At 38.9% G+C, this 19,527-nt stretch overlaps 2 protein-coding genes across 4 annotated transcripts in view; both read right to left on the bottom strand.

The window, feature by feature from the left end:
- The window catches only part of LOC117965081 (mucin-2-like), a 36,801-nt gene extending 26,730 nt beyond the window's left edge, over positions 1-10,071 (bottom strand). For 2 of the 3 annotated variants that reach the window (XM_059007667.1, XM_059007668.1), the window contains exon 1: positions 2,586-2,738. In XM_059007667.1, coding sequence (XP_058863650.1) covers positions 2,586-2,646 — 61 coding nt within the window. In that variant the 5' untranslated portion in view covers positions 2,647-2,738. Of the gene's footprint in view, positions 1-2,585; positions 2,739-9,526 lie in introns of those variants that run through there. The other variant, XM_059007669.1, reaches the window with a different exon arrangement.
- A 5,466-nt stretch (positions 10,072-15,537) lies between these two features.
- Positions 15,538-19,527, bottom strand: part of LOC117395615 (thrombospondin-3a) — a 35,757-nt gene continuing 31,767 nt past the window's right edge. The window contains exon 23 of the mRNA XM_059007442.1: positions 15,538-19,197. Within this exon, the coding sequence (XP_058863425.1) occupies positions 19,136-19,197 (62 nt within the window). The 3' untranslated portion in view covers positions 15,538-19,135. The remainder of the gene's footprint in view (positions 19,198-19,527) is intronic.

The following is a 19,527-nucleotide window of genomic DNA, read 5'->3' on the forward strand; positions in this document are numbered from 1 at the left end:
GAGTGTAAGTCAGAAATCCATACAGTTTATCAACTGACTGATCAGCCGAAAAGCTGCAGCTTCAGCCCTCATTGGTTATGACGTGCTTGCAGCTCACCGAGCTACTCTCACTGTGTTGTCAACCCGCTTAACCTCATTTTATTGCTGAATGCGATTTTAGCGTCAGTATCACACCAAACATTATGTACGCAAGCACTTTTGTCAACATCCGAAGAATCCGACCCTTCCTCACCAACTATGCTACCCAGCTCCTGGCCCAGGCCCTGCTACTCTCCCGCCTAGACTACTGCAACTCCCTCCTGGCTGGCCTCCCTGCGTCCGCCACCCGTCCACTCCAGCTCATCCAGAACTCTGCTGCTCGCCTGGTGTTCTCTCTGCCTCACTTCGCCCACGCTACTCCACTACTCCGCTCGCTCCACTGGCTCCCAATCACCGCTCGCATCCAGTTCAAGACTCTTGTACTAGCCTACAGATGCCTTGACCAGACTGCACCCAGCTACCTCCAGACCCTCATCTCTCCCTACACCCCCACTCGACCTCTCCGCTCCGCCTGCACTAGAAGACTAGCTCTACCTCCGCTACGCTCCCCTGCCTCCAGAGCCCGCTCCTTCTCCACCCTTGCTCCACAGTGGTGGAATGACCTTCCTACAGATGTCAGGACTGCCCAGTCCCTGACCACATTCCAGCGCCTCCTTAAGACTCACCTCTTCAAACAGCACCTGTAGAACTCCTCTGTTTGTATCCTGGGACACTATCACCCTTCATGTAAATGTGCTTTATTTTGCTCTTATCTGCTCCCTATTTTACTGCATTTAATCCTGTACTTCAGAATACTGTAATCTGCCAAGTGTTTAACCTGTAGTACTTTGTATTTAATCACATCCTGATGTAACTATCACTATTTAACCATATCCTGATGTAACTATCACTATTATCTGCTGTATTATTGAATTGTGGTTTGTCACACTTCTACTTTGCTTGAATAAAAGTTATTGTATTTCTTGCTCTTATTGTATTACTTGTATTGTAACACTTGAAATGTATTTGCTTACGATTGTAAGTCGCCCTGGATAAGGGCGTCTGCTAAGAAATAAATAATAATAATAATAGTATTTGAATAATTACATCACTGTTAAAATTCAAGTTGAATCGATAAGGACATTTTTACCTTCTTTTATATTGAATTTGCCAAACTACTTATCTGCACTGTACAAAACCACAAAGATATTGTATTATTATTTATTTCTTAGCAGACGCCCTTATCCAGGGCGACTTACATCACATTATTTTTACATACAGTTACCCATTTATACAGCTGGGTTTTTACTGGAGCAATCTAGGTAAAGTACCTTGCTCAAGGGTACAGCAGCAGTGTCCCCCCACCTGGGATTGAACCCACGACCCTCCGGTCAAGAGTCCTAACCACTACTCCACACTGTATAATAGTATGTTATTCAGAAAAAAAACCCAAAAAACTGTCAACTAAACGTTTGTATTTAAATAAACGACACACATCGTCGTCATGTTTTTTCTTCCGTTATAAAAAACTTTAGGAGGGTGGGGTGCGGCAGGGCTAATAGCCGTGGCTCGGTCATTTATTATGGCTAGTTACAGTCCTGATGACGCACCACCAATACTACATAAGCCGACCAACACCCTAGGGAAAGCATTTGGGCCGCTGCTATTTCAAACAAAACGGGTCTGTGAGAAGAGACTAGCGCCTCGAGCATTGAACCTTTCCCGCCCCGCTCTTCAGAAGACTCACAGCAATGTATTTAATATGTCGTTGTGAAATAGTGCTGAAAAAGCACACACCACTAGCTGGCAATTGAGACTCCAAGTATGCCAAGCAGATCAGTCTGGAGTCGGGCAGGCAAGCTGCTGCCAAACGGGGATTTAGGAACCTCCATTGGCTTTTATCAAAACCTTTATAATTTTTAGGTAGGGATAATATTAAGCTAATTGAGAGAAGGTATCAACGAAGCAACACTACCTTTACGACATGAAAGTATTCTGTTAGAAAAAGATAAACATTTATTTACACGCAAACACAAAATAGTATGATTTACACATTGTTTGAAAGTAGGTAACAAAAATACCTACGAATTTATTTATTTATTTATTAGGGTTTAAATAAATATTTTAAAAATAATAAGATATGTTATGAATAAAAGAAAGGAACTCGGAAATAAGTATCAAGGATTTTTTTTTTTTAATTCAGATTTTGTGGCTAATTCTATTTGTGACAAAAACGGAGTTACAATTATTATAAGACAGCAAAACTTAATATTATTTGTTTAAAAGATTTTTTAAGGATAATTTCAGCTATAGCCTATAGGATCAGTAAACGAGAGCTTATATTTTTTTAAATGCTAGTGAATGAGCAAGCACCTGTCAAACTATACATTTGAACGCTATAGAAGGTGTAGAACTACAAGTTTAAGTGAGCATAATTGCAAAAATGATTATTTAACAAACCAGCCTACCATACTGTACAAAAAAAAAACTTCAAGCAAGCAAAAAAAGAAAATAAAATACTGCTATAAATTATAAAAAGCTTATAACGTTATAAATAAATAACTTACCAGAACATACCAGCACCAGGACCAATAACCCTGTAATCCCAAAGATATTATTTCGTACCATTTTGGAACTAAATAAAACTTGTATTTAGGTGTACAGCCCTGGAGTATTGTTCGTATTAGCAGTGTCCGCTGTAGCGGTGCCGGGGAGCTGGTTGTGTGTTAAGCGCTGTCTGGAATCTCAGTCACCTTGCGAGAGCAGGTAAGCATTTCGGCTCCGCCCCGCCAGGTGCAGCTTATCTAGGGTGGACGCACCCGCATTACATAAATGGATGGGGTAGTGTGTGATGAGAATGCCCACATTACATTTTAATTTGTCACACACTTACCTCATGAGGCTGTGTGGTCCAGTGGTTAAAGAAAAGGGCTTGAATCCAGGAGGTCCCCGGTTCAAATCCACCTCAGCCACTGACTCATTGTGTGACCCTGAGCAAGTCACTTAACCTCCTTGTGCTCCGTCTTTCGGGTGAGATGTAGTTGTAAGTGACTCTGCAGCTGATGCATAGTTCACACACCCTAGTCTCTGTAAGTCGCCTTGGATAAAGGAGTCTGCTAAATAAACCAATCATATTAAAATATTACATTTCCTGAATGTTGTACCCTTGTATACTTTTTAACATGCGTAAATGATTTTACCTCTGAAAAGACCTATCTGAACGGGTACGATCGACTGAGTTTTGCCCTTAAAGTTATATTTAATTACGTTTTTTCACAATTCAGGAAATATGTGACTTTAACTGATTGTTTTTAGTGATTTGTGCAGTAATCAATCACGTCATTGACAGCATACCATTTTCTGACGTTAAACGGTACAGTACCACATTCTGACGTCATACCACTTTCTAGCCATACACCGGTATCAAAACCCATCGAAACATTTGAATACGTGACTTAAAAATATTACCACACATAGCACAATACTTTGATCCCTGGAGTCTGTGTAAATGTTTAATATACTGTGAATACAGTGAAGAATTCATTTGTAATAATATATAGACTTTGATACTGATGTCATAGTCATCGAAAATTGTTTGTTTCTTTTTACCAGTTGGAAATTACCTTAGCTATACTAGTTTATTATTTAACTGTGTCTCATAAAACTATAGTACAGGGTGCTGTGTGACAGCCTATGTGAGATACAAGCTGATTCCCACACACTCAGGGTAAGGTCACTCGTGGAGACTCGCTTTGACACCTTTACCTTTATATATATATATATATATATATATATATATATATATATATATATATATATATATATATATATATAATGTTATTATTGGCCTATACGTTATTATATATACCTCATTGGCTAGACATGGACTGCAATTATTATCGTCTATAGGTAAGCGTGACATGTTTCAATAAAATGTTATCACGTGAAAGTCGCATGCAAAACTAAACAAAACTGTCGTGCTGACGGTTCTAACTACAACCCTTTGTCTTAACCTCGTGAAAACCCGTGATTCAAATGAGTGGACTCTATTAATGGCAAATTCTCTCATTGCAGTTAATATTTGATTTTGTAAACACAAAGACGCATTTCATAAACATAAAGCTGAGGGACTCGGAGTGGCGCAGTTGTTAGAGCTGCTGGACTCGGAGTAGTGCTCGAATTATGGGACTGGTGTTTTTCACACACGAAGGCTAGAAAATCAGCATGTTTGTTTCATTTATTTATGTGTTTTTTCTTTCCAAGGCAAGCCCACACATAGGTAGCGTAAACTATTTAGCTGTATTAAAATGCAGAAAAAAAACAGATATTATACTTCAAACATCATGCATGTTCCTGATCGGTCGTTAAATAACTGGGAGCGTTCAGGGAGATCATTTTGCGCAGATTCTGTGCAGAATCTGACCAATTTAGCCAATGATCTTCTAAGAATGACCTCCGTGAACGCACCCACTATCGTTTTGATGACGCAGTCTTTAAGGTTGGCAAAGTTGCCACAAACTGAAAAAAATGCCAGAGAGAAGCGAGGCTGAAGAGAACCAAGGAAGAAACTAGAGCCTGCGCTTATTGGCTGTATAGCGCACGGATTATTTTGTTTATTTTGTCCTGTATTATTTTGTCACAGTCTGAGTAGCACTACGCTGCTCAGCTGTAGTTGTACTACAGTTATACTGTTGTTGTACTGTTAAGTGTAGAGTCCCGGAGCAGCGCCCAGTTCAGTGTCCATTCAAAAATCTGTATCCCTGGTCGGCTCACGGGCACAGCTGATTCTGCAATCGAGCTGCATTTTGCAATCATTTACTAATGTTTTCGACAGGACCGCATGAGTACTTTGTGACGTGTATAGTCAGCAATGGTCTGTTTTCATTAAAAACATCTTTGACGTGTTTTTTAATACGCAACTTATCACAATGATCTTACTTGAGCAACCTGTTGAGTTTTGTCTTGGTTAAAAACGAGTCTTTTTGTTTTGTTAATACAAGCCTACGTTCTATTACTCGCAGCTAAAACAATATACTTAGTAAATGATCACGAAAGTTTTCTAATGAGTAATGTGAGAATGAATTTAATGTGGCTCCGTGCCTCGTGCTGTTATGTCTAGAATAAACACGAGTCGTGTAAATTATTTTAAAATGCATAATGTATTAGATATGACGTCATTGTTTACAGATATTTGTTTATATATTTATTTTATATACAGTGCACACACACGATTGATATTGGGTGTATATACAGTAAGAAACACAGGGGATACCAAATTAGACAGCCCACAATATCATTGTCTATGACTGTATTATTTGGTACCCCCTATATATTCCATGCAGTGGTGCAGCTAGAAATGTCAAACTCACACAGTATGTGTATCTGTGCCCCGTTGTCACACACAAATGGTTTGATTGATATTGGGGAGTATTTACAGAGAGAAACACGGGGGGGTTTTCGAGTTAGCCAGAATTGAATGTGTTGATTCCTTAAGAATGCTTTTGATCAGTTTATCTGGAGTGACAACAGAGACATCTGGAGGTTTAGGACTGAATTGCAGCTTAGTCGCGTCGTTCTAATTCTCCCGTGTGTTTCAAGGGGCCCCGAGTTATGAAGGAAGTATTATTATTATTATTATTATTTATTTCTTAGCAGACGCCCTTATCCAGGGCGACTTACAATCGCAAGCAAATACAAATACATTCAAGTGTTACAATACAAGTCAAGTATGTTTTGAATGGATTATAATTGTTTCCCTTTAAAGAAAGAGTTACTGACATTTCTTTGAAGGAAGTATGTTTTGAATGGATTGCAATTGTTTCCCTTAAAAGAGTTACTGCCATTTTTTTTTCAGAAACTTTTCCACCCAGTTTAAAATATAACTTTTTACAGCGCATTTAACCATTATAAAATTGTTTCAGAGACATGTGCCTTACCTGTGGAGAGAAGGACACACTCGAGGAAGAAGATCAAACATCTCACGAGCAATGGGCAGCCTTCATAGTTTAATTGTACATACTTTGTTAAGATTGTATAGGCTTTAAAACCTGCTCACCATTGACACTTGCCTGAAGATTCCATGCACAACATCCATTTAAAGTATAAGACTGAAAGGTAGAATGAAAAGAGTTTTCTGCTTGATCAGTGTGAGACTCCTGGCTATTGGTTATTAGTTTCATCTTCAACAACTGTAACCTTCCCTCTGCCATTGCTACTGTTAACATAATGGATTATTATGTTATTATTTTTATTTTAACATTGAACCACAAAGGGCACATTAATATGAACATTCAAGAGAATTTTTTGAGATTCAATACTATACTAAAATATAATACACTTACATCTCTCTCTATAGTTTGCACACCTCAATGCAACTTGTTAACAGCAGTACTTAACATTCAAACACAGTATTGCTAACAGGGCAGCAGTGTGGAGTAGTGATTAGGGCTCTGGACTCTTGACCAGAGGGTTGTGGGTTCAATCCCAGGTGGGGGACACTGCTGCTGTATCCTTGAGCAAGGTACTTTACCTAGATTGTTCCACTAAAAACCCAAATGGGTAAATTGAATGTAAAATTAATGTAATTGTATATAAAAATAATGTGATATATTGTAAAATTTGTATTTTCCAGATTGTCTGTAATCACTGGTTCCGCCTTGTTTGTGTGGGAAAGCCAGACCCGAGCGACGCTGACACTATCATTGTAATGTTTGTAGGAGGAAACTTTTTTTTTTTTTTAAATTGTTTTTGTTTGTTTTCGTTAATCAGAATTGGTACCCAGTTGTTTCCTATGATTCTCTCTATACAGCTCCATTGCAGGTGGTTTACTGTAAAAATGAACAGTTTCTATATCACATTCTTTTAGCCTTTAACTATGTAAATGATACAGACCCCTCAGCGTTTTTACTGCTGCATTCTGTGATTCTCTTAATTAAGTTACAGTACAGTGTTCAGTTGAAATTTATCGGGCCAGATTGTTTTTTTTTTTGGCATATCAATGATACAGATCTTTTCTCATTTCTATATTGCTTCATGCTTACAAACCATTTGATCTGATAGGACAGAACCCTTAGATTATAGTACTGGAGACGCTTTGGTTTTGTCCTGCAAAACTCTAATTTATACTTGTAAATACTTTTGATATGAAACAATTTGTATGTGTGAGGACATGGATACCCGTATTTTGTGAGTTTGACACTTCTAGCAGCACCACCGCATGAAATATATAGGGGCCACCACATCATACAGCCATAGACTATGATATTGTGGGCTGTCTAATTTGGTATCCGCTGTGTTTCTTACTGTATATACACTCTTTTTTTTAACCAAGACAAAACTCAACAGGTTGCTCGAGTAAGATCATTGTGATAAGTTACGTACTAAAGAACACACCAAAGACGTTTTTAATGAAAATAGACCATTGCTGACTATACACATCACAAAGTAATCACGTCGTCTTGTCGAAAACATTAGTAAATGATTGCAAAATGCTGCGCGTGCACATCACTCGTACTTTACCTCACACACGAGCAGAAGAATCAGCCTTGCCCGTGGGACGATCTCATTTTACGCATGCGCAATGCGCCAGGGCTACTGAGGGGATACCGAATTGGGCGCCACACCTGCTTAATAACAGCTGCATTGGAGAACCTTAAATACCTGTGTGAGTCAGCCTTCATTTCCGCAAACGCCACAGTATGATAACTTTGCTTAGAAAGGTGGTAAACTGTGAGCTTCCACAGCACAGGGGTTGAATACTTATGCAAGCAAGATATTTCAGTTTTTTATTTTTCTTAAAAATATTTCCCAACATAAAACCAATGTCACCTTACAATAATTGATTTTGAACAGAACGAAATTTCAGTGTACCATTTGTAATTCAGTAATATGAGAGAATTGGTCAGGGGTCTAAATACTTTTGCAAGGCACCCTATATATATATATATATATAGAGAGAGAGAGAGAGAGAGAGAGAGAGAGAGAGAGAGAGAGAGAGAGAGAGAGAGAGAGAGAGAGAGAGAGAGAGAGAGAGAGAGAGAGAGAGAGATAGATAGATAGATAGATAGATAGATAGATAGATATATCTATGAAATCTTACAGAGATAACAGTTATTGGAACCATTCTTAGAATGTCCACATTGTTAGAATGTGAGCTTTGATAAATTCTGCGAAACTTATCTCAAATTAGTCTTCGTAGTTATTATTTCTGATTAGTATTGTATAATATCAACGATGGAAACTTAATTTGGAAATTACTGGACTTGTCGTAGTGTATTTATTAAAATGAAGTATGAATGCCACATCTCGTTAAGTATTCAAAATCGGATATTTACTGTAGGTCGTAATTCATTGCTTTATTTCTATGGTCATATCACCAACTCAAATGTAAGTGTACAAAACACCAGATTAGGAAAATTAGATCAGCTTTTACCAATTAAAAACGTGTTATATACAATTAACTCGTCATTTTGCTTCATAAAGTCAAATGAAATCTGCTGAATACTTGTACCTTAACATACTGAATTACAATTTGAATCTGTTTTGCTTTTGCGCACATGCAAATCATAGCAAACCTAAAACCTGGATCCATGCATAGCTTGTGAATGCAAATTTTTAACACTGTATCCTGTATCTTCCAAGCTCAGGGACTGAGGGAAGCAGTGTGGCTCTAGTGATTAGAGAAGAGGGACTGGAAGGGAGGGGAGCATTGAAAGAAAGAAAGACAGAAAGAATGAATGAATGAAAGAAAGAAAGAAAGAAAGAAAGAAAGAAAGAAAGAAAGAAAGAAAGAAAGAAAGAAAGAAACTTCCCTGCATCAGGCCAATTTGGAATGATAACAAAGGTGCTCATCCCCACCTGCTGTTCACTGCAGGTATTGCAAGGGAATATTACAATACGTACTACAGTATTCCGGAGGGGGGGGGGGGGGGGCAAACTTGACCCGAGCCGCATACCAAAATTTGCAAGACACATACTGTAAAACATGAATTGTTTACCGAGCAAGACATTTTAAATACCAGCATTGTTGTGCAGTACAGTAGCTGTTACGCGATCTCTTGATGGCAGCAAAATACACAAAAACACAAGGGATAGAACATTGCGCTGCGTGTATAAATACCTTTGAGAGCTTTGTGGTTGAGAAATGCACTGTAGTTTATTATTATTAATTTCTTAGCTGACTTACAATTGTTACAAGATATCACATTATTTTTACATACAATTACCCATTTATACAGTTGGGTTTTTACTGGAGCAATCTAGGTAAAGTACCTTGCTCAAGGGTACAGCAGCAGTGTCCCCCCACCTGGGATTGAACCCACAACCCTCCGGTCAAGAGTCCAGAGCCCTAACCACAACTCCACACTGCTGCCCTTACTTTGAAACGGATTACAGTACCTGCTCATGACAAGACGTTTACATATGTCCTTTTAGACCTGCAATATAATAAACATGCATTCTCTAGCCTAGTGCCAACACTCCAATTTTATATAAAAAAATATTCATTCACCTGAATAAGGACGTTTGGCACGCGCGATATTCCTTGCCATACAAAACTCGCTTGAGTCGTCAAATCAGCTTCTTTACTGAACTCCGACAGGAGCATCTGTCTGAAGTCTGATCCAGGAGGATATTCAGATGAAAATGTGTTGCGATTTGTTTCATAATGACGTTTGAGACTAGTGTGTGTGACTGCGATTTGTTGCAGGTGACACGCGACTGTTTTCAGTGAAAGCAAACTCTTCCAGTCTGGTTTAAATAAGCCTCATCCTTTCGTTATTACTCGTGGAGGGTTTGCTCAATGCCATTGTCTCCACGAAACGAAAGAGGACATCTTTCAGAATTATGAAATTTACTTTCAACAGCACATCACTCGGTGATCGAAATACGCATGCGCCAGCGGGTGGTGTCGAAAGTCAACGCATGACGAAATGCACCGAGATTTTTGCACATGCCCGATTTTTAAAAACATTTTCCCACGTAGTTCAATAATTCATTTCTAAAACCACCCCCTAGCTACGACGGTTCTGTGCATACTGTTGACGTAAGTCATGGTTAATAACGTGTTAGTCAGTGATGCTGTAGTTCTGATGCTGTAGTTATTATTATTATTATTATTATTATTATTATTATTATTATTATTATTATTATTATTATTATTTATTTCTTAGCAGACGCCCTTATCCAGGGCGACTTACAATCGTAAGCAAATACATTTCAAGTGTTACAATACAAGTAATACAATAAGAGCAAGAAATACAATAACTTTTGTTCAAGCAAAGTATAAGTGCGACAACCACAATTCAATAATACAGCAGATAATAGTGATAGTTACATCAGGGTATGATTAAATACAAAGTACTACAGGTTAAGCACTTGGCAGATTACAGTATTCTGAAGTACAGGATTAAATGCAGTAAAATAGGGGGCAGATAAGAGCAAAATAAAGCACATTTACATGAAGGGTGATAGTGTCCCAGGATACAAACAGAGGAGTTTGTAGTTCGGATCCCTGGTGTCTTTCAGCGGCAGGCTGTGCCGTGCTGTGAATGGCAGCCTATTGGTGATGTTTCTTGCATCACATGGCATTGTCTGTAGAATCCTAGTTGCCGTCGACTTTTGAATACATAAGAAAAGTTTGGGAGCGACAAGAGGCTGTCCCGGCTTCGCAAGACTCCTCCCTAGCGCAGTATTCTTTCACCCCGATTAGAGGGTATCATCTGATCTTTTCTTGTTTTTAATGTTCCCAGTGTTTTAGATACCTCCCCTGCTAGTTCATGCATTTATAGCTCTCTAAAAAAAAGGTGCTCCATACCTACTATTCTAAACGTTAGATTTCTATAACATTAATGCAAGTTTCTCTTAAGTAGCTTTGCCTAAGAGTTTAGGAGCCGCTCTTCCCGATGTAAACATTTTGAGTCCCATAGTCCATGCTGTAGTTGGAGCGTTGCTGTAGGGGGGAAGTGGTAAGCAACAAAGACCTGGGGAATGTTAAAAAAAAACTATACTGTTAGCACTTTCGATGCAGTACACGTTCGGTAGTTCCAAACTTTGCAGGGATTGTATTGCAATATCTATAGAAAAGGTAATTTTCTTGCAGCAGGACGAGACTTGAGGTGTCCGTAGCCCCTTTAAGAGAGGCGCACGGTGCTGTGCATGCCTCAGCGAGCTTCGCAAAGCTGCCTTTGTTTATTGTGGCCGCGGAGGAGGGGCCGCCCCTGGCAAAGCGTCTTTATTCAAGTCTGGGAGAACTATTGTGCTGCAAGGCTGAGAAAACGAAGCGCTGACACTCGTGGGCGCAAACATCTCGGAGAGAGAGAGACAGACAGCGAGCAGCGGCGGTTTGTGCCAAACAGAATTAGCTCGGGGTGGACGGGGTACGCTATAAAACCGAATAAAAAACAACAATACAAAGCGCACAAAACAATACGACCGACGTACTTTATCTGCTTACCCTGCAAGTCTTAAGTATTTGCTGAAAACAAACTTTTTTTTTTTAGAAGAAATTCAATTTTCCACAGGTGCCGAGGTAAGGTGAGTGATTCAAAAGAAAGTTATTAAAAATGCCGGAGTTTAAAAACAGGTTGTTCTGTTTAAGTATCTCGGTACGAGTAAATTGTAAATCAGTATTTGTTTTTTTCAAGACATACGTATTTGAGATAAAAACTGAACTATTTTCACCGTGTTTTTGTAAAGTTTTTGTGTGAGTCTGCTTGTGTTTTTTCCCCATCGTTCAAGCTATTCAGCAGATTCTACTCGGTCGCTAGGATACTGTCTCCGTGGAAACTGTTTAATGCCGTTCAGTTATTCAGTAGCTCATGTTTGTTCATGGCTGTAGTTTTAGAAAACCTAGGGATAATAAACACAAGGAGTTTAATACAATGAAAACTAAGAGAGGGCCGTACAGCACACTTCAGATTTGAGGCCCGGTGATTGGTTTGGCGGAACCGCGATTTGAAAATATACTGAAAGCTGTTGGACAAGGTGAATGCAATACTAGTTAAAATGAAGATATATTGACCTTATGGATTGCATGTATTAAACATGTACCGCAGCATTATGTATTTGAATACATAACTATAGCGTGCTGGGACAAATATGTCACTCGTGTAACAGAATTTATAAGTGTGATCAAAAAGATGTTACAATGAAATAACACACACTCAACTCTAGAGTAGTATGCTGTATGGTACAAATTATACTTTTGTTTCCCAGGTAATTTTAAATGAAAGTATATTTTAATAATCGTTTAAATTTTGATGTTCGTGAAACTGACCTACAGCAGAGGAAGTGATTGCGTACCAGGAAGCAGCTGCAGCTTTACACCTATAAGCATTGAACCACGTTGCCCTGAGGCAAGAGAAAAGGCTGGTTTGTATGAGGCAGGAAAGCGGATTAATACTCCTTTGCATTCAAAAATTGGAAATTGATTTCTTCTTGACACTACAAAAACTGCTTGGTTCAAATATTAAAAAAAAAAAAACAGAGGTGTGCTGGAACTCCTAAGTGAACACCGTGAGGTATTTTGTAACCCGTTTTGTGTTCAGGTGTTTTTGACTAGGAATCTGGAGCTGCTCTTCAGTTGTAGTTTCCTGCCATAGACACATGTAATGTAGGCTAGATCAGCCAGAGTGTCTTTCTATTAGTAAGTGCACAGCAGTGTTTTGCCAGCTAATCAAAGGGGCAGATCACTAGGTGGCGCTGTCTCTTTTGTAAAGACACTTTGGCTGATCAAGCAATTTTCTGTGCAGGCAACTAGAACCGAGAGCACCTCGACACAGACTTATCAAATAATAATGAGCAGTATTGGAGTAATGGCAATAAGAGAATAATGTGCAGTATTGGAGTAATGGCAATAAGAGAATAATGCACAGTACTGGAGTAATGGCAATAAGAGAATAATGCACAGTACTGGAGTAATGGCAATAAGAGAATAATGCGCAGTATTGGAGTAATGGCAATAAGAGAATAATGCGCAGTATTGGAGTAATGGCAATAACAGAATAATGAGCAGTATTGGAGTAATGGCAAGAACAGCCGCTCAGAGTAATTGCAAAGATCATAAAGAGGGTTAAGTGTGCTCTTTTCTGGAAAGTGGTAAATGAAACCCATAATGTGTATTCTATTGGTGTTCGTGACCCACCCTTTAACACTGTTTCAGATGTGGTTATCCTTGAAATGCTTCACTAATGTATTATAAAAAAAAAAAGAGCTTGCCTCTCCGCAGCCCAGAGAAGCAGCGCTGCGCATCCCGGGACAGGCAGGAGAGGAGTTGGTCAGTCCGAGTGCCTGGCAGGTATGGGACAGGTGCACTGTTGTACGATCCCCACCCAATATTGCACTCGTCCCGGCCTCCCAGTCTCTATGGACTCCTCTGCAGGACTTTCAAAAAGATACGGTTTGTGAACCTACTTAGGAGCCATTGCAGCTTGAGATGACCCCTCAAAGTGACTGTATCTAACACACATCCACGCATGTCACTTTATAGCTTTCCAATGTGTAGTTTAGAAAGCAATTATATATTGTGTGTAATAGATATAGGGGCAGCAGTGTGGAGTAGTGGTTAGGGCTCTGGACTCTTGACCAGAGGGTCGTGGGTTCAATCCCAGGTGGGGGACACTGCTGCTGTACCCTTGAGCAAGGTAATTTGAGCATGAAAACGCATGTGCTTTCAGCACAGGCAGCATTATCCCTACTGCCCCTGTTCCTCATGATCTACTCCCTTTCACTCCAATGCAGATTTGCAATTTGTTTTGAAATACAACACTATAAATTCACTGTTGCTGCTTTTAACTTGTACAGAAGCACTTCCTTTGTTGTAGGTCAGATTCAATGGTCTAACTGAAATTGGACCATGTGACCCACATCACAGGAAGTGATTAGGCAGCAGGAATCTACAGCACTAAAAAAATGAATAAATAAATAAAAACCAGGACAGGGCAGTGATAATGTCACTAGAGCTAATAAGAGTCAAGAAAAAAAGACTTGGTTTGCAGTTATAGGGTTAAAAAAAAATCAATTTGTTGAAACAGTCCCCACGCATTGTTACATTTAGAAAATTGAATTGAAAGACACAATGTAAATATTTGGGATGAATTTTCTCCGATTATTTTTAAGTATGTTCATGTGTGTCTAGTTTTGATGTCTCTCTTTGACGTCTCAGCATGTCAATGCTAATGGTGCACCAATACCATGTCATCAGAAGAGCACAGGTCAGTGGGTGTCCCCCGATCCCCAAGCCAGTCACCTCTTTCCATCCTGGAACTCAAGAGCGGATATGAGCTACCAGTCCCTGGAGGATAAAGGCCAGCCCTGCAGGTGTCTGCTTGAGCTCTCTGGGCACCTGGCCAGTAGGGGCCGCTGTAGCGCAATGAAGAGAAACGGTCCCTGCCTGTTTTGCTTCCCTAACTTTGTGTCAGAGCCAATGCTCCCTGTGGAATCCCCACTGGAGAACTTGGCACAGGCAGGAACCTGCGCTTCCGACTGTATGACTCTCCCTGCACACCACGCGGCCGTGCCTTTACATGGGGAGACCCTCAGGGACCCCTGCGTCCACCAACTATGACTCGCCCTGCACACCAGACGGTCGTGCCTTTATCACGGGAGACCACATCTAAGATACTGTATTGATTTTGCCTACAGACCGGAATGCATTTGGTTATAATCCGATAAACTGTTAATTTGATGCAGTATTCTACTATTCATCCTACTGTGCACTTGTTTAGAGATATTTAACCCGTAGATCAATGTAAAAAATCTTGAAGGGTTGAAAATGGCAGTAACTTGTCTCAATATTTTTTGTTGCCACTGATCTACAGAAAGGTCAGCAGCCAGCTCTTAAGGCAATTGCTAATATATATATATATATAAAAATGAAACCGCATTTGTCTGTTTTGTTTGAATATTGAAAAGAAGTTGTCTGATTTGTCTGTAAATAAAACTACACAGAACTGAACTTTGAAGATTGGAGTACTTTTATTTAAAAAGTTGAACAGGACCATTTTAGAAAATGCATATTTTTATGAATCAGAAAGCAATTCACAATTTGATTCATTGTGTAATGCGAATAGAACAAATGGGGTGTACAAAATTCAACGATTCTCTCCACTACATACAAAATTCAACGATTCTCTCCCCTAAATACAAAATTCAACGATTCTCTCCCCTAAATACAAAATTCAACGATTCTCTCCCCTACATACAAAATTCAACGATTCTCTCCCCTACATACAAAATTCATCGATTCTCTCCCCTAAATACAAATTTCAACAGTTTTCTCCCCTGTGTATCACTCATGGTGTTTAGTTTCAGATTTTGTTTCAATTTTTTATCACACCCTTAAAACTTATTTTTCAAAAAGGTCTGCAAGGTTTACAGCAATATCCACTGAAGTTCATTACAAGATGCTTCTAGTTAGTTCCACACAATGGCTTTTTGTACCATCACTGTGAGCTAAAGGTATTAGGCTAATTTGATTATTAGTCTCGCCTTCTACACCAGGGTGAGCTTCCCTGCAATGAAAAAAAAAAAAAAAAAATACATCAGACTCCTCGTATCTCGTTAGCAGCAACAATTAACTCAGCCAGCCCATCACAACACAACTGTCTGCAAGAAAGCTCTCTAAGGTGTAGAAGGCGAGACTGATGAGCAAATTAGTCTTAGTCTCTCGTGTGGAACTGTCTTGTAATGCTCTTTAGTAGATATTGCTATGAACCTTGAACCAAATGGAACAAGAACTGGAAACCAAATACCACGAACGATGTTAAGAAATTGTTTAATTTTCTATGTCCCATTCTACCTTTATAATACACTGCTTCCAGTGCGAATGAAAAGGTAAGAAAAGTTTTAGGTAAGGTAATTCTTCCAGGAATTACTTTTGGGAGGATTTGGGGAGGTTAACTGGAATATGGCTGTCTTCCACTGACTCCAAAAATTAAAACATCACTTGGAATATGTCTGGCTTCCACTGACTCCAAAAACTAAAACATCACTAGGAGTATGTCTGGCTTCCACTGGTCTCCTGTCCTCCGCTGACCTGCTGGAATACCTCCCAAAAGCATCAGGTCTGGTCAGCACTGCTTCTGCTTCTTGGACTGTGATCTGCTCAGCATACAAATGCTCTTGATTGCAATTCAATACAAAATAATGATATCATTTCTATTTGTTGGCCAGGTTTTTATTCTTGAGATTCTACAGACACACACACACACACACACAAGGGAAGGGAAGGGAAGGGGGGGGGGGGGGGGGGGGGTCTAGCCAATAATATTATGGCACTCTTCCATTGTGGTTCTTGCGTAAAATACATTTCCTGTCTGCGACAACGAAGCAGAATCAGCTTTTAATATTACAAATAAGGAAGCAAGGAACCAAACAGACCTTCAAGATCAGAAAGGGGGTATGTATCAGAACGAGACAACCAATAGCAAACACTAGGTTGAATTTAAACATCATAATTGTTGGAAATACTTCAAATATAAATATTTGCCATTTAATTTTATATTCTGTTTAATATTATTGGAACTAACTCATTTGGAACTACAGTACTTACTCACTGACGATGTGTATTTTGACAACCAATCTTTGCTAATTACACAGTGCTAACAAAATAATTCAAGTAGATCTTACCATATATACATTGCCATCATTTCTTAGGTCTCAGATTTTCCTATATGAAATACGCACACATGCTAAAGATTATTAGATTTTTTTTAAATAGTAATTTATTTGAAGTTCTTAGTGAAGAATATTTATTGAACACTCCTTTGCAGAAAGTTCACTACTACACTTCAGTCTGTTTCGTAAGGTTGCATGGCTGAACTATGGCAACACCATTTTGTTCTGGAGAAATGTATACAGTGAAACTCTGATACAACGTACTGCCTTGGGACTTTAAAAACAGTATGTTATAACCGAGGTATGTAATAACCAGATACATGCACATACCTGCCAAATGAGCACAAAAATCAAAACCCAGTGCAGTGCTAATTGATTAATGTACGTATACAATGTATGTAGTATAAAGGTTTATAACAGAAGAAACGATATGAAACAATGTAACTAGTACTGTACCTTACTATATTGTATGTGACAATCTGTATTTTAATTATTGAATACAGTAATTCTGTGTTGCCTTGGATAAAGGTGGTCAGCTAAATGAATTATACAAAATAACAAAAAAAAAACATAATTGAATAATACTGTACTGTAATCAGCAAAATAAACGAATTAATCAAAAAAATAACAGTACAGTAATAAATTATTACTGTACTGTTATAATTAATAATAATAACAATAATAATAATTTAAGAAGTCTTTTAGGGCCACATTAGCGTTTCAGAACCGAGTTAAGGGTTTCAAACCTGTTTAACAGTGCTTAAATCGATTTGCATCCACACTAAACACGGTTCATAACTGAGTTCAACAACCGAGTTTGAAACCTACTCAGGAGGTAGTCCCGAACTCGGCTGTCGGTATAGCTGGGTTAGATAAACTGGTTTAACTGTAATCTGGATGTGAACCGTGTTCGAATCGGGTTACACAGTATCCTCCGATATCCCACAGTGCTTTGCGGTAGTACGTTGCCATAATGCCCCTGGTTTAATGAGACGAGAATAAAAAGACAAACCCGAATTAAAATACAGGAGGATTTATTCTTGTCATATTGCATTGGTACAGTCAGAGATGCTATTGTACTGTAGTACATAAAAACTTAAAATGTGTCCAAAACATTTTTAAATTATCTTACATCACATATTAGCAAGTTAAAGGTATTTATTTCGACTTTTTATTAAATTAAATTAAACAACGCCTTATCCGCCCCAGATGTTCCCTTTGTGTAAATGCTCATCTAATTCATTTACTACGGAGTGGGCAATTTTTCCCCATACGAATTATTCCCCTTGAGTACTTTCTCGTAGCTCCTGCATTCTGCTCCCGTGTTCAATGAAAATAAACAACATTTACGAGGGGTGGAAAGTTAAGAAGGTGTATACATCACAGTGGTTTCAGGGATACAGTCATCCACCTAAGTGTTTTTTTCCAACCAACCCGGTTTCATTACGGCAATCTGGACGCTCTTACTCTTGGACTAGGTTTCAAAGTAAATCGTTTTTGAACGCGGTTGTCGATTTTTTTTTGCTCTAATGTGGACAGGGCCTTAGAGACGACTGCCGCTTTTTAAACTTGAGCTCTTTGACAACATAATTCTGACTGCTTTCGTCTCTTTAAGATTTATCCAACAATGTACAGTCTGTCCTTGAGTGAAATTGACGATAGTTTAGCGCTGGCCGTGATAATACTGCGTAAATTACAAAGAGCAAGGTCAAGTTCAAACAGCAAGTAGACCTAAGAGTACACAATCCGCGCAGCACAGACCACTGCGTGCGTAATAACAGGTATGTACTATCAGAGTACGCACTAAAAGGAGCATTTAAACAGGATTTAATACCATTTTATTTGGTTCCATGATACTGGTTCTTTATATCGGTGGGTACGTTATATCCCACGTACGCAGTAAATGGGGTTGACTGTATTTTTTTTTTTTTTTAAATTGCAAAAATACTAAGACGTCATGAATCGTTTTGCCTGCAAGGACTCAAACTCCCAGAAGCAACTCAGTGTGTCAGCTGCGTTCCATCAACAGGACGTGGAAAAGAGTGCAAGGGCCAGTTTTATTGATAAAAAAAAAAATGCTATTGAAACACTACTGTTAAAAATCAAATACACAGTCTCTTCCATAGAGGAAAAGATCTGAAGTGATGGCAATACATATTAGCTCAGATTTACTTAAATTATTGCATTAGCTCTGTGTGCTGTAGTAGTAGACCGAACATGGTTTAAAAGGGAGGTAAATGATCAGGGTAGTTGCTTTTATGAACGTTTAACAGGTTAACAGTACAACGCATTAACCTCTTTTGTGATGGGAGCTTTGCCCTGCTAAGTGACTCGATCACTCCATATGGTTCAATGCACCCCACTCTCGCAGACACACACACACACACACACACACACACACACACACACGTGTAGCCTGGCAGGGAGTTTTGTTGGTTTCCAATGACAATGACGGTTTCACTAGAAAGTCTTTGTGTTTCTGGTTTTGTGTCGACTTCCTCTCTCAGAGTTGGTAATTCTGCTGGAACTGCTGTCTCTGTGGCGCAAAGTCTTCAGGGATTGTGTCTGAATTAAAGCAAATCTCAGTTAGTTATTGGGAATTTATCAAATGAAATAGTAAGAGTTTGGTAATGGAATTCTTCAGTTATAGCTGCCAAGACACGGAATTCAATGCAACAACTGCCTTGCTTATCTTACTCTGGGCAGAAACTTTTTAGAGACCACAGAATTTATAGTGGTTAAATATATTACACTCAGTTCACAAAACTCATATACATTTGATATTGTTGGTTTCTTTTACAAACTGCACAGCTACTTCCATACAAAACCTTTTCCAATACATCAAAACAGAAGAAACAATGTCACAAAGGTTCTCATTGACAGCACAGCAGCTGA

The sequence above is a fragment of the Acipenser ruthenus genome, chromosome 35 (assembly GCF_902713425.1).
Source record: "Acipenser ruthenus chromosome 35, fAciRut3.2 maternal haplotype, whole genome shotgun sequence".
NCBI lineage: Eukaryota > Metazoa > Chordata > Actinopteri > Acipenseriformes > Acipenseridae > Acipenser > Acipenser ruthenus.